This window comes from Indicator indicator, chromosome 18, assembly GCF_027791375.1.
Source record: "Indicator indicator isolate 239-I01 chromosome 18, UM_Iind_1.1, whole genome shotgun sequence".
NCBI classification, from domain to species: domain Eukaryota; kingdom Metazoa; phylum Chordata; class Aves; order Piciformes; family Indicatoridae; genus Indicator; species Indicator indicator.
In genome coordinates, this window is record NC_072027.1 from 10,424,624 (window position 1) to 10,447,066 (window position 22,443).

At 36.9% G+C, this 22,443-nt stretch overlaps 1 protein-coding gene across 1 annotated transcript in view; it reads left to right on the top strand.

The window, feature by feature from the left end:
* The window catches only part of GABRA1 (gamma-aminobutyric acid type A receptor subunit alpha1), a 41,194-nt gene that overhangs the window by 9,846 nt on the left and 8,905 nt on the right, over positions 1 to 22,443 (top strand). The window contains exons 4-7 of the mRNA XM_054389389.1: positions 7,109 to 7,176; positions 12,588 to 12,808; positions 14,436 to 14,518; positions 18,992 to 19,135. Coding sequence (XP_054245364.1) covers positions 7,109 to 7,176; positions 12,588 to 12,808; positions 14,436 to 14,518; positions 18,992 to 19,135 — 516 coding nt within the window. The remainder of the gene's footprint in view (positions 1 to 7,108; positions 7,177 to 12,587; positions 12,809 to 14,435; positions 14,519 to 18,991; positions 19,136 to 22,443) is intronic.

The window sequence follows — 22,443 nt, forward strand, 5'->3', positions numbered from 1 at the left end:
TAATATTAAGTACTCTCTTTCCATTTTTAGAGGTATCACTTCAAAAGGAAAAGTGAAAACACGGAGCTTCATAAAGAGTATGTGAATGAAAACTATATTTCATCAGATAACCCAGTAAGGCCATTTCTGAAACAAAGTGAGCAGCCCTGCATATTTTGCCATCAAGCAAAGAAGGAATTATTTCTCATTAACAAGAATATAAAAAAAAAGGAGTTGTGACCTGCAGGGAAAAATTATAGTGATTGAATATGCTCATCATTTAAAAATGGCATTATGTCTAAAAAGAATCTGATTTCTCTTTGAAAGGAACATGCAGCATTATGTTATGCATTGGCATATTTGAACCTCTCATCAATAATTATTGATATAAATTATGTTATTTAGATGTTTGCCTCCTTCATTTGTGGGCACAGTCACTTAGTCAGAGATTGCTAGGAAATAGCATCTGTTGTACTCATCCATAAACATGGACAAATAACTACATTTAGAGTTATTTGTGCCCAGAAAACAGAACTTTCAAAAATGAGTGTAAAAATGTTCTGAATCACACTAGAAGACACCTATTAACTCCATGAGAGGATAGTAATTTACAAAAAGCAAGGAAGAGGAATTGCAGAGAGTAACATATTGAAGATGAAAAAGAGGAAATCATGTTAGACATTAAAGGGAAAAAAGGAGTGAAGTAATTTAGGTAATAACATGATTTTCTGTGGGAACTATCTGGATCCTAGAACTAGGGGTGATGAAAAACAGACTGAATAATGAATATGCTGTTCTTTTTGCAAATACACAATCCTGAACAAAATCAAGGATCAGAGAGTGCTGGGAAGGAGTCAAATAAGGAAGAAAATGTACTTCGGTGCTTGGTGACCCCTCTTAGTAAACCACTTTATCTAGAGTGGGAGTTTAAAAGAACTGAAAAGCGATAAAAAATGGTAGAAACTGTAATTTCCTCTGAGAATTGATATGCCACTGTCTTTTGTTCTGTGTTGTCTTTGTATGGGGAATACAGATGAGTCCTAGGATGCCACCATGGCAAACCTGGAGTGCCACAATGGGTGGGCTTCATGGGGCAGGTTGTTTCTATTTGAGTGGTGAGATTCATTAACATGAAATCAGGTGGAGCTACAGATTTAAGACTGTGAGCTCTGCTGTGCACACATCCTCTAAATCTAAAGGATTCCACATGATCTGTGACCTTCTAAATTTGAATAATTTTAAATGTGGCACAGCCCTTTGAGAGAGGTTTTTGTGATAGAAAGGTGGTTTAATAGAGAAATGAAACCAAGAGTGGGTTTGATTAGGCAGGCCAGAATTTTCCTAAATGAAATCTTCTTTTATAGTTGGGTCAAATGCCTAATAAGTCATCCCACATAGATTACAAACACTACTTCAGTATTGAACAGAATTATAATTGCTTTATGCTATCAGCAAAAGCTATTTGTTGATCTCTCCTGTGTGATGCCTAACAAAATTGAGTGTGACTGTCCTTAAGTGGAACGTCAGTCCATCTCAGGCAATTCATTACTTCCATAGAGTGCTCATATTTAAAGTGATGGGAAATAAAGCTGACAGTATTATGTTAATTAGCTTTTAAAATTCAGTTTATAAATACATTATCTATAAATATAGGATAAACTTACCTCTTGATGATTGAGGTCCCAATGGAAATTGCTGCATTTAAACTCATATCTGAACTAACGTTAAATTCAGGGAAAATACAGGTTTGGTCTGTATGTGTAACAAATGTAATAGGAAAAAAAGATTCCTTACATAGCAAGTGAAGAAGAACTACATGCTATGCTTAACTCTTTAAAAACTGAGAGGGCTGATTTTGGTCTTTTTTTTCCACTCTGTAGGCACTACTGATGTAAAGAAAAAGCCAAAGAAGACCTTAGGAAAATTGATTTAATACAACAGTGAGGAAGTAGGGAGAATATGAGCAACTTTGAGTTGTTAATTGAAATGGAGAGAGCTGCCATGACACTGCACAGCACTCAGTAAACCCATCATAGCAGCACAGGCTGTAGCTGGGTAATCACAGGACAGCTCACTGTTCTCCCTTTTGATCTCTACTTTTTACAAAAGCAGCAGCACAGTATTCTTAGGAGTGTATTTGTTGTGGTTCTTCAACCAAAATAATTCACAGGGTGCAGCCAGGGTGATTAGCCTACATGGCTTTTTCCAGTAATAACTGCGTAGGCTATACAGGCATCTAAATTCCTTCCATTCAAAATCACAGAAAAAGTCTAGTCTATTTTAGTAATTGTAGCATTATAGCACACACACAAGACATGCAAGAGGAAGAAATGCATTATAAAAGAAATTAATTTAAAGCACTGAAATATGCAATTTACATAAACCTCATGCTCACATACCAGCAGGTCCTATGATAAATAGGCTTATATCCTGCTATTTAAATAAATCTTTGTTTCTTACTTGGTTCTCAATTTGTAATCCAATCACAATTCTAGCAATAATGAGCTCCCTGGGAGTTTAAATCAAAATATTTATTGTTATCAGTTTTGAGAGTTTACATTAGTGTAGCATCATTAGCAAAATACAGCAGCTGTAAACAGTAAAACTGCAGTAATTCACATCAATTGGTGCTTTCATAGCTATATCTGTTTCAGTTGCCTGAGGCTGTGTTCCATGGTGTGTGGGTGTGGTACTCAGTTGCTGTTTTGCTGATTAGCAACTACCTGGACCTTATGGTTGCCTTATATTAAAACTAGTAAGTCGTTAATAATTCCCCTGTTGTTTGGCTTGGTTTGGTTTTTTACTGGAATTGTAACATGCTTTACAGAAATTCCTATGTTGCTCAATCCTGGTTCATGAGATAAATTTTATAGTCAAAAGACACGTTTAACATGTCTTACAACTGAGGGATTTATCCTCAGCAGTCCCATCAGCTCCTGAACTGGCCTTGTTTTGTTCAATGACTTAGAATTTTCTCTAGTTCCTAGGGATATTTAGAAGACTTTGAATATAGCTTAGGATTTGAGGTTCCTGAAAGATGCATTTTGAGCATTTGAAGCACAGTTTCAGTCTTCCCATGGTAATCAACCTGCAAACTGAACATGGTTAACCTTGATTCTAAATATATATCCCAACTGTATGAGTAAACACATGTCCTGTGCAGGAGTGACTCACAACTTCTGAAGCTCTTAACAAAGCACAGTTGAATCATCTAATTAGTAAAGCAGTAAACAAAAAAAAATCAGATGGATTTAGAGTAGATAATCTTTTTCTATATGTTCATATGCATTTTTTCATTGCTCTTGAAAATGAGGTATGTATTAGACTAAAAAGAAATAATTTGGTGGCATGTACAGTGGTTTTATCTGGATTTGAGGAGACCTGGGATTAGATACTCTTCAAAAGTATAATTGCTATGAAGATAACACAATCTCTTGTGAGTTCACAACCCGAATTTTCTATTATTATTTACGAATTACATGCCACTTGATTTATATTCAATGCTATATAGAAATGAAAGGCATCACGTTTTCCACTCCCTTGGAAATCTTTTGTCTTCCTGCAAAAGCCTTTAGTTTCCATTTTGTGTTTTCAAAGTGACTTCCTTAAGCTTCAGACTTCTATGACCATATATCTCCCAAAACTATAATCCAGGATACCCCTACATGATACGCCATGTGTGCAAGATAAATCACTTTGAATTATTATATTAAATAGAGGCTAACTCAGATCTGGGACTCATCATTAAGGAATGAATACATTGAGCCTGAAGACCTTCTAGTGTCTTCTATCTCCTAATGACATCAGTGGAAGTGCCTCAATGGAAAGGAGATGGAAAGATGAAAGATCTTTGAGAGTCATTTGCTTTTTCAATATATGAGGGCTAATATGTTTCATGATTATTTTCTCAGTCCTAAGGAAAGGTAATTCAGTAGCTGGATCTGAAAGATTTCATTCAGCAATGTTTTACTGGATGTTATGAGAATTCCATTTTCTTTTTCTGCCAACTATTTTATATAGGACCACAGCTTCTTGAACTTTTGTGGAAATGATGGGCTGAAGGGGAGAATACTTTTCATCCAAGCCAAGTAATTTTTGGACAACCATGTGCTTTTCCCAGTAGCAGGTTAAATTCTCACTATGAACTTCTTTAGGTCCAGAGCAAAATAGATGTTAAGAGAATACTTACGTTTCTTTACGTCAGTTGAACGCCACATGCTAATGTCACCAGACAGCCAAGGAAGAAATGTCACCTATCCAGTGCTTTTGTTGGTTGTCACTGTAGTTTGTCCACGTATGCCACAGGTATAAAGAAAGAAAAGAATACTATTAGGCAATTTGGCCACATCATAATGTTTTAGGAATAATACATTCGAAATATCGTTCTTTGACTTTTTTAATGAGTCCTGGAGATTACTTTTGCTACTACTTGATTTTTGCATTAACTTGCTAACAGAATACAGTCATTCAGTGCATTACTGGAATGAAAGTAGAATCAGATCTAATATTACATCTTGATTATTGCTCTCTTAGAAAAGAAGATACTTTATTTTATTTATTTATATATAGGTAGATAGATAGATAGATAGATAGATAGATAGATAGATAGATAGATAGATAGATAGATAGATAGATAGATATAGATATAGATATAAAAAACCCAATCCCAAGCACAAATACAGGCTGGGCAGTGACTGGCTAGAAAGCAGCCCTGAGGAGAGGGACTTGGGGGTACTGGTGGACGAGAAGCTCAACATGAGCTGTCAATGTGTACTTGCAGCCCAGAAAGCCAACCAGAGCCTGGGCTGCATCAAGAGAAGTGTGGCCAGCAGGTCAAGGGAGGTGATTCTCTCCCTCTACTAAGCTCTGGTGAGACCCCACCTGGAGTACTGCGTCCAGTTCTGGAGCCCCTATTACAAGAGGGATATGGACATGCTGGAATGTGTCCAGAGAAGGGCCACCAGGATGATCAGAGGGCTGGAGCACCTCTCCTATGAGGACAGACTGAAAGAGTTAGGGCTGTTCAGTCTGGAGAAGAGAAGGCCCCGAGGTGACCTTATTGTGGCCTTTCAATATCTGAAGGGGGCTACAAGAAAGCTGGGGAGGGACTTTTTAGGATATCAGGTAGTGATAGGATTAGGGGGAATGGAATAAAGCTGGAAGTGGAGAGATTCAGGCTGGAAGTGAGGAAGTTCTTCACCATGAGGGTGGTGAGAGCCTGGAATGGGTTGTCCAGGGAGGTGGTTGGGGCTCCAACCCTGGAGGTGTTTAAGGCCAGGCTGGATGAGGCTCTGGCCAGCCTGATCTAGTGTGAGGTGTCCCTGCCCATGGCAGGGGGGTTGGAACTAGATGATCCTTGTGGTCCCTTCCAACCCTGACTGATTCTATGATTCTATATATAAACATTTATATTAAACTGCTTACATTTATATATATTTAGAAATTGTAGACTTTTTGAATGAAAGTGAAAAAATGTATGTGCATTGCAGGATACTGATTGTCACTAGGACTTTTGCATCATGTACAGAATTGTATATACCTCACTTACATACTGTCAGAAATTTCTTGTCAGATGGAAGAAATCATACTAAACAGTCCAAAATCTTTTGAGATCAGAAGGTTGCATTATTTCAAAAATTGTATTATTTTACAATGCAGATAGCTACATATGGATATTTCTTAGGCTTAAGAATTTTTTTTCCTGCTGCATGACTTTTGCTTACTATACGTGTACTTTTGTGTTAGCCTCTTTTCATTAGGATTACTTTTAAAATTCCAAATTTCTCAATTTATTCCTGTTTTTGAAAGTTATTTTGAGAAATGTATCACTCCTACCACATTTGAAATTTCTACCAAACCCCCCCATGCTGGCTTGTATAATACTATATTAAACGTATCCTGATTTACGTCACTGTAAATTCTGAATGCTGATGGGGTTATCTCCACTCTATACTGTTTGGATTTATGCCTCCAGGTGGTCTTACTCCCTGCAGCTATATTTAAATCAAGAGTTATTTTGATTGTACTATCCTGGGTGAATATATTGATCCTAGAAAATACCAGTATGTTCAGAAGTGACTGATACTCTCTGTGTGTGCTTGTAGAGTGGGAAGAGAGCAAGGGGCAGGTTAAGCTTGTGTGTTTCTCAAGTGTCTTTCCACTTTTATGAGTAGATCTGCAGAAGCCAGATATTTGTCTTGTTCTGGAGACAAGTGCCATTTTAGGTGTCTCAGACTCAGCATTTGTGACCACTATAAGCATTAGATTCTTCTGAAGCAGCCAAGGGCATTGTGCCAAGGAGCATATTTACATCCTTGAAATCATAGAGATGTCTAGCTTTATAGTATAACATACATAAAATCAGTGTTATGTACATGTTACACGTTGCTGAACTATTATTTCTACTAACCTATTATTGAGGCCTAGAAAGCCAATGTGGTAGTTTAAGGCAAATCACTTGTTCGTGTCCGTATCAGTTATAAAAGAAATCTAAAACATGTACAATCTGTGGTGCATACACATAAGTAAAATTGGTAGTAGAGAAGTTTAACTGATGTTTGTCTTGAAAAATTTTAACTCCTTTTTCTATATTTCAGTTAAAGGTAACACAGCCATTTATAGCTCATGTGAATAAAATACCTTCATGTATTCACTGTAATCTGTTTTCTTTCTCTCTTTTTCTTCTGTGTTCTTGTGTCTTAATACAAAATACATAATTCATAAGCCCAAGGTTAATTACCTTCATTCAGCTTGCTCAGAAATGTTGAGTATCCAGTGAGACTTTTGAGTACTGTGTAAAATACTCAGCAATGTTTATATTGTCAGATGAGAAGATTAATCAGAGTGAAAAGATTTTCACCACAGCAGACTTATGGCTACTGTACTGTGGCATCACAAACCATGTCTCAAAAGGCTCTGTGGAAACACTGCAGAAAAAAAATTGTTGCTGACAGTATTGACTGTGAAATTACATCTAAAAGCAATAAATTACCAGGACTGTATTGTAGACTGATTTTAGAATGGCTAATCAAAGCCAATAATTTTTCTATTTATTGTGAGAATTGGTAGTGGTTGGCTTTAATGAAGACTGTTGATAGACACTCACCTTCCTAATTTCCTGCTTCATCAGAGCGTGTAACTGAAGTGAAGACTGACATCTTCGTCACCAGTTTTGGGCCAGTTTCAGACCATGATATGGTAAGTGATGGCCTGTATTTCTACAGCATGCATTTTCTCTTGTCTTTCTAATTGGAGGATGAAAGATCTTGTTATCACTTGTTTTAAGGCTGGGCTTTTTTAAAACCCTTGATTCCAAAATGCTGTCAGCTTTTATGTGCAACCAATCCTGCTACCTGTGACTCCATTTAAGCGCCCTGAAATTAGCAGCCTCAGTGACATTAATAGCATGTTTTAACAGACCTTATATTTGCTACATAATGTATTATGAAATGCATTAGAGTTTGGATCTCTATTCTTCTGAGAGTGATTGCTCAGGTCCTTACTGGGACACCACTGATCCAATTTGCTGAGAAAGATCATCTTAAAATGCAATTAACGCTTATGCCTACAGTGTGACAGCTGTACAGTCTAACCTGCATTTTTATATTAAAAGCTACTGATCAATGGGAAGTGACTTTCCTGGGTGTTGTCTGCTGAAAGAGAAGATTAATGAGAGAATTAGTGTCACTTCTTTATGGAATGAATATTAAAATCAAATTGCTAGATAACTGCAGGGGATGGAAAAGTTCAGAAAAACTGAATGAAGATGTTGTGAGCCCTGGTCTTAAGAGGTAATAAAAAATGGGTAAAAATATGTGTAAGGTACTCTAAACTTTGCATATAAATGAGGTTTTCACAAGCAGGTTGCTGTTGACAGGGAAAGACTGGTCAGCACCTACTATTGTCTGCTGGATCCTTTGTTAGGCTGAATGCTGGAAACATAATGATGAAATAGGTTGAATGCTGGAAACAATAACGAAAACAGTTCAACGTTGTAGCAGGCACTTGGAAGTTATTACAAGTTTCTAACTACTCAAAAGAATGTTAAGGGATGGAGTAACAGAAAAGTAAATTTTGCAAGATAGTTTATTTCCCTAAATGAACTTTATGCAAAGACATCATTTGCCTGATTGCTTGAAAAACAGCGTTTATAAAACTATAGTCACATTTATACTGCAACTGATGCCATGATATTTAAATGAGAAAGAATAGCTTGGGCAGCAAGAAACAAACATTCCACTCAGAAGACAAGACCAGTAGTGTCTACTTAGTACTTTAAATTACATATTAAAAGTGGGAAAATTCCTTGGATTAAAGATTTGTAGAAACCACTGACATCCACTATTTGTATTCTATTAAGTGGTCCAGCAAAACACTTCATCTTTCTTTGCCATTTCTCTCTCAAAATGAGTAATTAATCACCAGTGGACAAACTGAAAGCCTGGAACACAGTCATGTGACTAAAAATATATATTTTAAAATGTAACAATCTTTGAATTAGAATCTTAGCAGCTGCCATTTGTAAGTGATCTGAGGTTGCTCCATTTTTGTAGATACTTGTCTTCTTGGGACATGTCTCTTGTTAATTTCCTGAAAATAAATATAATTTAAAGTGTTGGGCTGGACATAGATGCTTGTGGGAGAGGAACCAAAAAAAGAGTGATAGATATATCCACATGAAAATATGGTTTGTATTAATATTTATTTGAGTTGTTCTCTAGAAGGCAGCTAGCTAGGCTGTTTTCTCTGTTGAAACAGATTTACTAGAAAACTCTAGTAATTAATGGAAATCTAATGAATGGGCATGGATGCTTTTCTACATGTAGACATAATTTGAAAATAACTGATATGTATGCTGAATTACTTAGGACTACATGATGTTTGGACTTCAGCATCTACTTATACTTTGTAGTTTCAGGTGATTTAAGCAGAATGTAAAGCTAATTTGACATTCCTAGGACAAACTGATATTTGTGTAGGATTTGGGCTTAAAGGAAGATTAAAATACTGAAGCCAAAAATAATCTACTTTCAGAATTAGGAATAGATACATTTGAAATAAAAAGTACTGAATTCAGCTCTAATACAGTTCAGATGAATTACTATAAGTGATTACTACCTACAAAAAATATCTCAAAGACAATTAATACCCCACACCACATTGGCTCCTGTTTTTCACATAGTTAAACAGGAGAAAGAATTCATCAGTCTCTTAACAAAGTGTGTGACCAAGAAACGCACAGGCAGGTGTTCATATGTTTTGAAAACTTGGAATTACAGAAAAGCATTTGTGTAAAACTCCTACTCACCTCCCATAGAAAATAATGTGTGTGCAGCCTATTCATGCTAACCCTTTTCCTTAAGGAAAGGAGTGTGAAGTCAGAGACACAGAAAGATAAAATGATGACCTTGCCAGAATATAAAGTTTATATCAATTGCAGTGCATGTTCAGTGTAAAGTCTTCTGTGTGTACTACAGATTGGTTGTAGACACTGTCATTTGAGGGCTACCTCAGACTTGCTCCAGTGATGCTGATCTACAGTGAGTGTAGACTGGATTGTGAATCTGGTCGCAGGGAGGCCTCACAAGCAGCTGGACTGGCAAACTGAGGGAATGATGTGCTGCTGTCAGAGCCCAAGACTGATGGCTGGGAATTGCCAATGAGCTATTCCAGCTGACGCCATACGTTATGAAGCTACAGCCAGAGTGAGACATCAGCATACCTACACCATCTGTTTGCAGGAATCCAATGAGGCACTTATATAGATAGTAGGCTGATGTATCAGGGAGTACATGGTGTTCCTACCCACTCTCAATACACTTTTTAAAGAGCAGCACAGACATAACCTGTTATTCTATAAAGAGAACATTTTGGCTGATTCTTAAACTTGTGAATAAAGTTAAACAGGAGAAAAGCATTTGAAATATTTTAAAATGAAACCATCTTTTGGGGAAGATTGTGCAGGTTTTCAGGCATGCTCTCTCAGATGGTGGATTGTACTGATCAACAATTAGTGGGCTACTTTTATGACTGTCATTTCTTTAATATTTTAAAATGTTATCTGGAATAAGAGACAATTTTAGATTTAACTGTTGTCCACAAATACAGAACTTTTTTTTTTTTTTTTTTTTTTTTCCATAGTAAACCTTCATTCCCACTGCTTTTCTACCATAAGCTCTTCAGGAACAAATGTCTGTCTTGCCACCTTCCTGCAAGCACCTCATCTGATGTAAACCAGTGTGGTCTACCCTGTGAATAAGCAGGGAGGGAGATCAGAGGATTAAATTACAGAATATTTAAGTCAAAGTGTTATAACTGTTCAATACCATACAATTTACTGCCAAAGTTCACACAGAATCCTTCTTTCTTTATCTGTACCCTGAGAAATGAAGTATCTCCATTGTGGAGAGTTCATTCCAAATTTTATCTTGCTCATATGTTTGCATGTAGGCTACTGCTATATCACATGGTTTGGAAAAAATCCTCCTGTTGCCCTTTTTGGTATGGCACCCTCCTGTAAAAGAAAGCTCTAAGCAGAATGGCTGATGACTTGATCTTAAAGATCAGCTGTCTGTAAGGATTCATTTGAGGACAATTATTGTACATGTTAAAGCTAAAGAGCTGAGAAATCTGATCCAAAATTAGTTTATCCTATATGGTCTGATGGCTTCACATAGGGAAAATTCAGTTTATGCCAGGTGTGACTTGTCATCTGCATTTTAATGGAGTTTTTATCTTGGGCTATAAGGTCCCTTATTAAATCTCACACTCCTTGTTCTTTTCCAGCATAAGAACCTTGTGATCATACAAAGTGAAGAACCAGATTCCCATCTCTCAACCTGTACCACCTCCCACTCACCTCCTTCTTTGCATTTGAAAGAGATAAAAAGGGAATAGTTTACATGCACACTGATATGATGTCACCTTCTGGGCATGTCTTTTACCTTTCCCATGTGTGTAGGAGGAAGTTTTCTTTGGAGCTAGTAAAACATGGAGGAAATCCAATATCTTAATGCCATCCACTGTCTTTTAAACCTCCTTCTCTCCCACACCTGGGACAAGATTTTGCATACAGTTCAATCCAAGGCCCCAACCCAGCAAAATTCTGAAGCCAGTACTTGGCTATGAGCATGCAGCTGCTGTCACTGGAGCTGAACCAATCCAAGCTTCATCATCTCTCGGAGTGCATGACTAAAAAAATGGGAATACAGTTAAGTATGTACTAAAAGGGTTTCACAGCTCTGGGAGGTAAATTAATTAAAAAAACCCAAAACCCCAAACTGGCATCAAACCCCACACAAACCCAAAATAAGAACACTTAATGGATGTCCATGAGAAATTTATTTAAGCATTTTGTGCCCTAAACCCAGGAAAAATACACTACCAGTAAGAATCACCATTCTCACTTGCTGACTGTTGCACAAGGAACAAACAGCTCACATTGCCATTTGCTAAAAGAAAAATCAGAAGTCGAAGGAGTCTGCCACAGAAAGACTTTAGATATTTGTACCAGAGCATTGCTCTTTACTAACATACTACTTGTGGCAGCTCTTTTCTTGACAGCTGTTTGTGCCTTCAAATACAGGAATTTCCTTTATTTCAGGATTTGCCATCTCCATTGGCAGTAGACCTCACAAAGGTTCAGCCAAAAAATTGCAATTCAGAGTAATTTTGAACAGTGTTTGGGTAGCTAGTTTTGGCATTTATCTCAGACACAGCCATGAATGATGGAAGGGGCAGGATTATCCAGTACTGAACTTCCATGTCAGAGTGGAGGTTTTCCCTGGAAAAATCTTGCTATACAGCATCCACAGGAGCTTTTTAACATTTTAACCCCACATACATCTCTATTTTATCTATAATATTCCAATATTTTTCCCCCTAATTTCACCTTCTCCCTCTTAACTTAGTTCCTGTTGTGATGTAACAATTCTTTCATTTCATAGTAAGTGTTCATTACTTTGATTCTCCACATGTACACTGAGTCAGCCACATCATCTCTTCCCCATTGGCCCAGTCCTTGCATAAGTGAACTATAATTCTTGGTCCAAAAGCTGCCCTTGGCTTGTGTCCTCTGTAGTCCATTTATTTGGCCCAATGAGCCATTCCACAACTCATGATCACATAATTGCAGTGAACTGTGAACTTTCTGCAGGCTGACTACATGTTTATGCTAATGAGACACTTAGAACAAAAGGCTCTGGCAAGACCCTGTCTCACCAGGCTTCTTGCATTCTAAGAGACATATTCTTCCTCTGCTACACATACTGGCTAACTATCCACAGCTTCAAATTACAGTTTTATGGAAGGTGAAGGAAAAGTGAGAGAAGGGTGAATTACTTTGTTTCCATGATATTATCTCTCAAATTCTTGTCTAACTTTTGATATTCTCTTCTCCCTAACATTTATTCTGTTGGGCCCAGTATGATATTGTAACTATTTAATAATGAGCTTCAGATAGATTTGTTCAGAGAATAATGTTCTGATGATTGTTAATTTCATTAATAGGTATCTTGCTTCCAGGGAATGGTAAGAATATTCTTTTCAGGTTCTCATATTGCACTCTATAGCATCACAAGTGTTTCCCTTTTTTTTCTGGCTTTATGTAGGAATACACTATAGATGTATTTTTCCGCCAAAGCTGGAAAGATGAGAGATTAAAATTCAAAGGACCTATGACTGTTCTCCGGTTAAATAATTTAATGGCCAGCAAAATTTGGACACCTGATACCTTTTTTCACAATGGAAAGAAATCAGTGGCTCATAACATGACAATGCCAAATAAATTGTTACGAATTACAGAGGATGGGACACTGCTGTACACAATGAGGTGAGCCTGAAATGTTATATCCTTCATTTAGACTGACAATTTAACTTGTTAAAGCATGGTATTTTCCAAACAGGAAATGAGTTCCTTTTTTGAGCATAATTTGATTCCTGCTCAGTTATTATTTTCAAAATAGGCCTTGGAATAATGTATAAACTGAGGCATTTGCAATGGTTATTTTTCTCTCTTCCTGCTATTCTACCTTTACCCTCCCTGGATGTGTCTTAATGCTAGATTTCAAACAGGTACTTCTAAGGAATCCTCCATCAGTTTGCAGAGGACCTTAATTTGGAGTTGCTTTCAAGAATTCCATCATCAAAGTCTAACAAAGCCTGAAAGTTTAATATAATACAGAGTACTGAATTGTGTACAAGGGTCTAATCTTTGCATCCTGTAGAAAGCAGATTCTAAAAACTAGCAGATGCACAGAGAATTCATTCACCATTCTTCAGATTTCTTGTGCTTGGGATTATGGAGCATGACAGTTTATAAACAGATATTTCTTGTGCCTTTATACAAGAAAAAACAATTCACTAAAGCATTTAGAAACTTAGAAGAAAAAATATTTTTGTGCTGGAACCACTTTTAGTGGAAATATATTATTCTTTTCATGGACAACTGAACTTTTGCTATCCAGTTGACAGCAGAGGAGTTGAATAAATTCTTTTGAAATAACGATAGTACACAGTCACAGAAACATTCTGGAATAAGTGACTGCAAATTAAACTATGAAAAAGAATAATATGTTGTCTCTACAGAGCTATACATCCCCAATTAATGTGTCCCATGGACCTGAACAAGGTATAAAATGATTCTTTTGACAAAGTTGAGAAGGTTAGCTTAGTATGTAGGTGAACACTGAGTTTTCTTTTAACACATTTAAATTTTTTTTCTAATGCTGTACTGGTATTTGAAGAAAACAAAATCTTAAGGCTTTTAGAAGCCTGTTAAATAAATTTCAGTTTATCTGCCAACATCTTTCAAGAGTGCCTAGACTAGGGTAGAATCTTCTTGGGTGGTAGGTATACAAGACCAGGTCAATTCTTTTTTTCTTCCTAAAGGCTTGGCTGTTAGGGATTTAATCCACAAGAACACTACCTTGGCAGCACATTGTTCACATATGTCTTTTTTTTTTTTTTACCATAACAATTTCTATTTGCTCATATTTACAATTGCCTTAATGCAGTCTTCTGCATACTATTAAAATATTATTGTTCATTCCTTGTTGATGTGTGGTATGTGACTGTTTTAGTTTATTTAATCTTTTTTATTGAGAAACTTGTTTGTACCCAAGCTGATAGCAACCAAATTATTTCAGCAAATGTCTGAGCAATCCAAGGTGGGCCAGTATAATGATGGCAGCAAGGAAGTGATTTCAATTGCTGTTAGATTTTAATCCTCACACCTGCTGTACAGTGAAACATGGTAGAGCAGCAGAGCCAGTCACACTGCTGTGTCTACACACACTGGTCAGCACTCCCAGCCAGACAATTCAGGTCTTGTTCTAGCAGCTAATTAATCACACAAGGGATATTATGCTATACTTATTCTATGTGTCTTAATAGAAGTCTATTTGCTATTTCTATGAAAACAGAATAAATGTGTCCTTTTGCTCATTAATCCATTATAGATTGACTGTGAGAGCAGAATGTCCAATGCATTTAGAAGACTTTCCTATGGATGCACATGCTTGCCCCTTGAAATTTGGAAGCTGTAAGTTTATTTTAAATTGAGGTTTCTCTCTTTTTAGGCCACTTTACAAAAGTATTTTGCAACTGAGAAAACCTCAAGGTTTTAATCTTGTGTAATTTTTACTTTTTTTTTTTTGGCAGAGTTGTATTTTATTCTTACATATATTTATATTCAGTATAACAAATCTCTTCTGTGTGTATTAAAGATCCTCCAATGTCATGCCTGGACATTCGCAAATGATGAAAATGACAGTGCTCTAAACAACTAGAAAAGTAGTTTGTCAAATAGAAAATGCTGTTAATCTTACAGCTGTTCTATTTTGTTAAGACTCAAAATCGCTGTTTGAGAAAAATAATACAGTCCCTGGATATTGAATAGGTTTAGGTGACAAAACAATTCCACGACCATAGTCTTGGCATGTTTAGAATAAAATTTTGTCTAAATTATAAAATATTCATATCACAAGCATGAAACATTTCTGGAAGTGAAAAATCTCAGAGATCTCCAAATAGAGTCCTACAGTTGCAGCATTTGTAACCTCAGATTAGAGAACATGCTGATCAAAACGTAATGTAATTGAAATCAGTGCAATAACTGACAGTTTTCTGTAAGCTGAGAATTACCCTCACAACTGTAATTTGAATAGCAACCAACCTGACACTGGTACATTCAAATTTGGCTAAACATAGTATTGTTTTAAAAGTGACACAGACCCCCTTCATCTCCTTAAGTAAATAAAACCAACCAACCAACCAACCAAACCTCAAAACAAACAAACAAGCAAACAAAAAACCCCCAAGGAAGAGCTGTAGTACTGTGGCTGGTTCAACAGGAACAAGAAGACAAAATGTGTGGAAGATGTAAGTGTACAAATTGTTTCCTCAAGGGCTATTTTTTTCTGGTAGAAAGGGGTTGTTTCACTGATAATAGGTACTTAGCGGCTTGATCAATTTTAGAAGTCAACAAACAGAACATCCAATTCATTCTTCACATGGTACCAGACAGGGTGATAATTTACTTTGGTCTGAAAAGCTCTCTGTTTACTATGAGAAAGGACTGGTGTTACGTCTTTAAAGAGCTACTGGCCTCCTAGATAAAATTCCAAGAACAAAAAGCTTATACAAACTGGGAGTGTAGCTGACAACACTATATTCCTTGCATATTAAGGCTTTTTACAGCACTTGCAATAAATCTTTAGAAACAGAATGGGAGGAGGGTCCTTACTCCAGCTAATAACAGCACAAGTAGATGCAGTGGGTTCTTGACTAGTAATGGGAGATCTGTGCACCTGACATCCCAGTTAGATCAGGAGTGGTCACAGGATTAAATTGCCTTTGAAATGTACATTAAAGTGTTTATGGGGACTGCATGCTGGGTCTGGGAGGTGGAAGGATGATAAAGCGTGCATAAAACCTGCTAATGCAAAGTTAAACCATCAATGTTTTTCTGAATACTACTAGATTGAATTATTATAGACTTGTTAAGGTACCTATCACCACAGCTGTGCATTAGTGAGACACACACTACACACCAGGCACTCCCTGGTCTTAACAATAGTTACTCCTTTTTTTTTTTTTTTTTTCCCTACATTAACTTCTTTATGGCCTACCGTGTCCCAGATTTGTATACTCTTGATGAAAATATTAAGAGATGCCAAAATTATGAAAGAAAAGGGATGGATAGATAACATGGATTTGAATACAACTCCAGAAACACACCAAAACCAAGATAGTGAAAACATGCAAGTCTGTCTGCTTATATTTTTTATCTAGACTGGTTTCATTTTTGTCTTGCAAAAAAAAAAGGTATTTTCATAATCTGCATAATTAAATTAAATTAACAACAACAAAACCAGTCAGTGATATTTCTGATTGAGAAACCATTTCTTACACTAAATCAGAGGCAATAGCTGGTATTCTAAGCTCAGGGTGCAGGTGGTGATCTGTCATGGTTTACAAGCTGTTTTCATTATTTGGCTGATTTAAACACTAACTGGCTGTCATGCAAGCTGTCCTAAACAAGACATAGCAGAACAAATAACTTGAAATGCTGGGAAGGACCATGAGACAAACTAAAAAAGTTTTCGGGATTTGCATTCCCCTACTAAACTGAGGTGAGCTTCTAACTTGGGATCCTCATGGTGAGGAATTCCTTCTGTTAAAATGGCTTTACTGCAAACAATGCATGAGGAGATCACTGTCCAGAATAGGGTCTTAAAAATGGACCACTCCCAACCTTCTCCTCAGATTATATGTCATAATCAGCTTATAGAATATTGATCTCAAAATTAAGTTATTGACAGAAATATCGCCCACAGGACAAATGGTTGGACCCATGCAAAAAATGAAAATGAGACTCACTGTTATACATAGAAAAAGAACAGTTCTTATATTTGATTGTCACTTTTTCAGTGGGAATCATATTTGGATACGTTTGGAACATTTCTCTCAAGGAAGGCAATTCATTCTAATAATCTTAATGGACTGAAAAAATTACTGAAAAAGACATGTAATTGTCATGAAAGACATGCCTCAAGTGCAGACGGCAATATCACACTTAGTAGCTCCCCAAGGCAGTGTTTGCCCAGCTCTGTTTGTTTTGGATTAAATTGGTTAAGAGTTTTTCCATGTCCTCTACTGCTACTCATCACTTGTTGGAGCTGGATTCAGAAAAGCCTCATATTGAAGGAGGTGCTGTAGAGGTCTATAAATGTTTGACCCAGCTCCAAGGCTAAAGTTATATGCCAGAATAGCAGCTTAAGCTAGAGGTTATTCCAATGTAAATTCAATGTGACAAATGCTAAAGAGATTCTGGAACAACAAAAAGCCATATGTTGGCAAAACAAAACCAGAGAGGCAGATGCTCTCGACTCTTACCACAAAAGCATGATCGTCACAACACTGGCCACCCTGGAAAGCAGCAGTGACAGAAGCCAAAGGCTGGGTTGCTGCTTTTGCAATATCTGAATTAGAAGCTGAGGATGGAAGCTGAACAGAGCATTGAATCTGGCAGCCACAAGGCAGGGCAAGCACTCTCCTAGCACTGATGAGTGTACTCCCTTCCCCTAACTCAATCCAGAGGCTCTCAGTAGCTCAGGAAGTCAGTCCTCTGTCTTCCAAACTACTGTCATGCTCCAGAACAACTAAATGCTTGAAAATTAACATTGCCACTCTTTATGTGACTAATTAGCAAGGCAATTCTTGTGCTTACTGTGGCCATTATTTTTAAGGTCAGATTTATTAAGATGTAGGTTTGCATTTACCATTGGTTGCAGAAAATGATATCTATGTTACAGTGCTTGGAGAACACAAAGTCCACTTCTACTTCAAGTAATGCAGGATCAGTGCCATACAATTAATTTCTAGTTCACTCTGCAACACCACCTCTTCAGTTGCTGTTACCTTTTACATTGGTAAGATAAAATTACTATCTCACAAATGAGATCAAGTGAATCAGATTCCTCTTTCCTGATTGCCAGTCCTGAGTGAAGGGAAAATGTCATTGTGTAGGTAGGAGTCTAGTGCCATTTTAGATGACCTAAGGTGTCCCATCTGGCTTCCAGCTGCCTTTGGCAGGTAGAAGCTTTATGGAGGTTCTGATTGCATGTTCAGTCCCTAACTGCTCAGAGTAAGAGCTATCACCTCCAGACTCCTCCAAATGACAAGAATTTAATAAGGTGACTAAGATTAACAACATATTTTGATTAATGAAATAACATAACATACTAATAACAGCACAAGACACATGGATGGCCTATGTAGTATGCTATTGAATTATGTACGTAACACACTAGGCTAAGGTTTGAAGGGCCCACAGTGTTTTTCTTTTTGCTTTATTCAAGACTCAGATGTGAGCTTGAGTATGGGCATTTTCCAGAAGCAAGCAAAGAAAACATATAGATTAATTGCAGTTTAAACCCAGTCAAGTCTAGGCAGCCTCAGAAATGTCTGCTGTGCCTGTTACACATCAAGGACAGTGTGATGCAGGGAATAACCAAATGAAGATCTCTAGCCAAGCCATGATGAGAATGCTGATGAAGATCTGAGAGGGATTTACTTTCTTACAGTGGCCCAGACAACACCACATTATGACAGATTGAAAAGACAGGCTCATGTTTCTTGACAGTAGATAAAATTTACAAAAAGTTGGGAGTCCTCACATGTCCATGAAACTCCACATCTCACTCTCACTTACGGTTCCTCAGATTTTTTCCATAGGTGGGAATGATACAAGGGAGAGAAAGACTGTCATGTCTTTGAGGATCAACCTTAATCCAGCCCTACAGTACATACTGAGCTAGTCATTGTGTGGGTAGATGTATAAAATCAGTGATATTTCCCATAGATAAAAAGTTCCAGTAATCTTCTTGTGAGTTTTCACAGATAATAAAAGAAAATTTAATATTAAAAACTACTGCTCAAAACATTGTTCTGACAAAGCCATGTGGTGGTAGAAGGTGCAAAGCTGAAATGCAATGTATTTCTTTTAAATTAGATGCTTATACCAGAGCAGAGGTTGTGTATGAATGGACACGGGAACCAGCAAGGTCAGTGGTTGTGGCTGAAGATGGCTCTCGATTGAACCAATATGATCTGCTTGGACAAACTGTGGACTCTGGAATTGTTCAGTCCAGTACAGGTCTGTGAAAAGTTTTTCTGGGGAAGGGTCATATTTAACTGCCAAAACATAATTCAGAGCAGGAGAATAAATGCAAAGATCAAAGAGTGAAAGAGGTAAAATGCAGTACGTGATCTTCAGGTTAGGAAAATCAACTCTGAAAAGATAACATATCCTGGGATTATTTTCCAGCATCAACTGGTGGTTAAAATATCTAAACAACTAAAAAGCTTCCTATAGTGAGAGATCTAGCCAGAAAACAGAGTAATTTACATTATAACAAGCACTTCTCATATCCTTATCATATTATCTGCTTACTAGATAAGCTTAAAGAAATAAGAATATGAATTGTGAAAGATCATATACCTAGAGGCAGTAAAGTTGCTAAAAATAAGTATATAGTTTCTCAAGAATGTAGAGAGTAAAAAAAAAAAACTACATCATCAAAATTAAAACCCATCTGGAACACCCAACAGGTTTTAGGTATGTTAATGCTAGCACCAGCCATTAACTCCAAAACAATTAATGAGATACAGAATCACAGACAACATTTACAGTATTATATAATTGTAGGCTTGAAGCTCGCTAAAACTCTGTCTTTAAACTTTTCCAGTGTTTGTTTCAAGATATATTTATTTATTTATATTTTAAAAAACTAGTTTGGAAGGGACATGAAGACACAAATACAGGAATATTGTGAGCACTGGGCATGAGCAACAGCTCAGTGTTGACTAGACTGACTGTTCTGTGCCCCAAAAGACATACTGCACTAGGAGAAAATAGTTGTACTGCTTTGAATGCACACAATGTCCATGCTGAACTAGAGAAGTACACTTAACACCTGCACAAACCAAGCTTTCTAATGTGTCATCCAGAAAGTAAATGAACATTTAAGGCAAGTCAGTCAGTTTAAAGTGAACTCTAATTCATGTCTGAACTTATTGTTTAGCTTGCCAAAATATATTCATATGCTCTATTAAGCCAAGAACACTTCTCACAGACAGAAGTTGCTAGTGGACCAATATTCACGTTACTGCTTGGAAGCTGCTGTTAAGTTGATGTAATCATAGAAGAAGTGGGATGGTAGTACTGAGGACTTTGAATAAGAATGATATCAACACAACTGCTCCCATAGATCTACTGCTTGCATTATTGAACACAGAAGCATGCCTCAGACAAGTAAAAAGAAAAGGGGACAACTCCCAGCCTAGCCACAGCTAAAAACATTGCCATTGACTTTTGTGGAGCCAATAAATCACCCTGGCTGTCCTTTGCTGAAAAGTCAATAGGATTCATGAGGAACTGCAAGGACCTCAAGCTCTTTCCTCTTTCTTTTCTGAAGCTACTCACTCAGGGAGACCTCGGCAACCTGTGTGCCTGCCCTTTTGTACTCATCAACAATTCTCTGCTTGCTGGATGCATTATAAGGTTGGCAGGATAATCAGAGGAGACTCATAAGCTTGAGAACATATCTAAATCAAGTAGGTAATACCAGATATAACTGAGGGTAATTAGACAGTAATGTGAGAAGCACCTTAATTTTTTTTTTGAATGGCAGAATATAAAATTTTCAACAGACCTGGAAACAAAGATAAGAACTGTAAAAATTCTTCATGCATTTCCATAAAGAAACAAAAAACCCCACGTTTGTCTTGCCCATGATATTTCACAGGCTTGAATTCTGCCTCCCTCTACCTGAATAAAACTCTTTACCACAGATATCTATAAAGTTAAATATAGCGTAAATAAAGTTTGTTGGAATAAAGATGCTTTTGTCTGGAGGCAGAAAAGCATTACAAAATACTAAATAGTTGTCTACCACTGGGTTATCAAACCAAAAAATAAGCCCATTAAAGAATCTTTTTAGTGCTAAACCTGCAATCCTCTTTAGTTACTACCTGATAAGATTATACGCTGGTGGAAGAAACATATTTAATGCTTGCAAATTCAGTGCCTCAAGGAAAAATTCTCCTTGATTTGCTTTGGAAAGGAAAATGTTCTTTCTTCCCCAAAACAATGCTGGCCATCAGGAGAGGTTAATAATCAGTCTTTTCATTCAGGTAGTTGGGCAGCTAGTCTCAACAGAATTCTCAAGAGCATGTGTCCTCTGATCATCTCTGTATTAGGATATGACATACATAATTCAGGTTGTTAAATCCCTCCCTACCTTTCAGAGTTCTGGATGATGATTCATCTGATAAAAAGACAAACAGAATTGAAAACAATCTTCACTTAAGAGTTTTCAGCACCTTTATTAGGGAAGAAAATGTAACTGTCATGCAGCTTATTCTGTAGATCGTTAGAGCAGTCTACAACATCTTGGTCAATGTTAAGGTTATGTTTATAGTTGTCTGGAATTCCAGTTATGTATTTTCCAGATATTGTGTGTAACTGGGTTACTCTAAACATTCTCAAAACTATTGGTGAACCCATAAGGTCTTTTATTTTTCTTTTCTCTGTAATTTCTCTCTTTGCTATTAGGGCATCTGCTATCCTTATTTCTGAATCTAGAACAAGATAATGACAAATGCTAGTTTTTCTGTGACAAGAGAGCCTTCAAAGACTAAAATGTTTTAATACTATATTTACTCATCAATGATAGCAATGGGAAGTGTGAGTACTACAAGCTTAAGAACAGTATTCAGTAAACAAATTAATAATTATTGTCAATGCTGTTTTGCTTAAGCAGAGAATCATCAAATTATTCCTTTCCTGTAAAATTCCTGTCTCTCTCCAACTACTGGCTCAAGCTGACCCAGAAAGTTTAAAATTGTCTTCTTTGTAAGCACCTTAACAGACGCTTAAAGGGCTTGTGTAGGTTTCTATTTACATATAATTATTTTTCCACCTGGAAAACATTGCTTTGCACTGCGAATCATCAGGATTTATACTCACAGTGATTTTTTTTTTCTGATGTTCTGTAAATCTGCTGAGAAATTGCTGCTCTTAAGAGGTTTTCTATTGGGTTACATGGCATAAGTAGTAAATGAGAAACACTTTGTTTAAAATTAATGCCTTCCTACCTGCTGTGATAGAAAAAGTATTATTATAGCTAAAACTCAGTCTCCACCTCAAACCTTGCCTGATGTGCTGCACAGTAATTTTAGGTGCTCACCTGATTTAGGTGCTCACTGGGTTTCTTACAAATATTTTACAAAACACTGAGTAATGGGGTTGATGTAACTTGGCTGAATTATTAACTGTTTTCCTGTAAGGACACAGGTTAGTTTACACCACCTGAGCATTTGACTCAGTTTTTGTGATACACTGTAGAAGTAAGGGCTGGTTAAAAGATGCACTACAGAAGCATTGACTGCAGGCACAGTCTT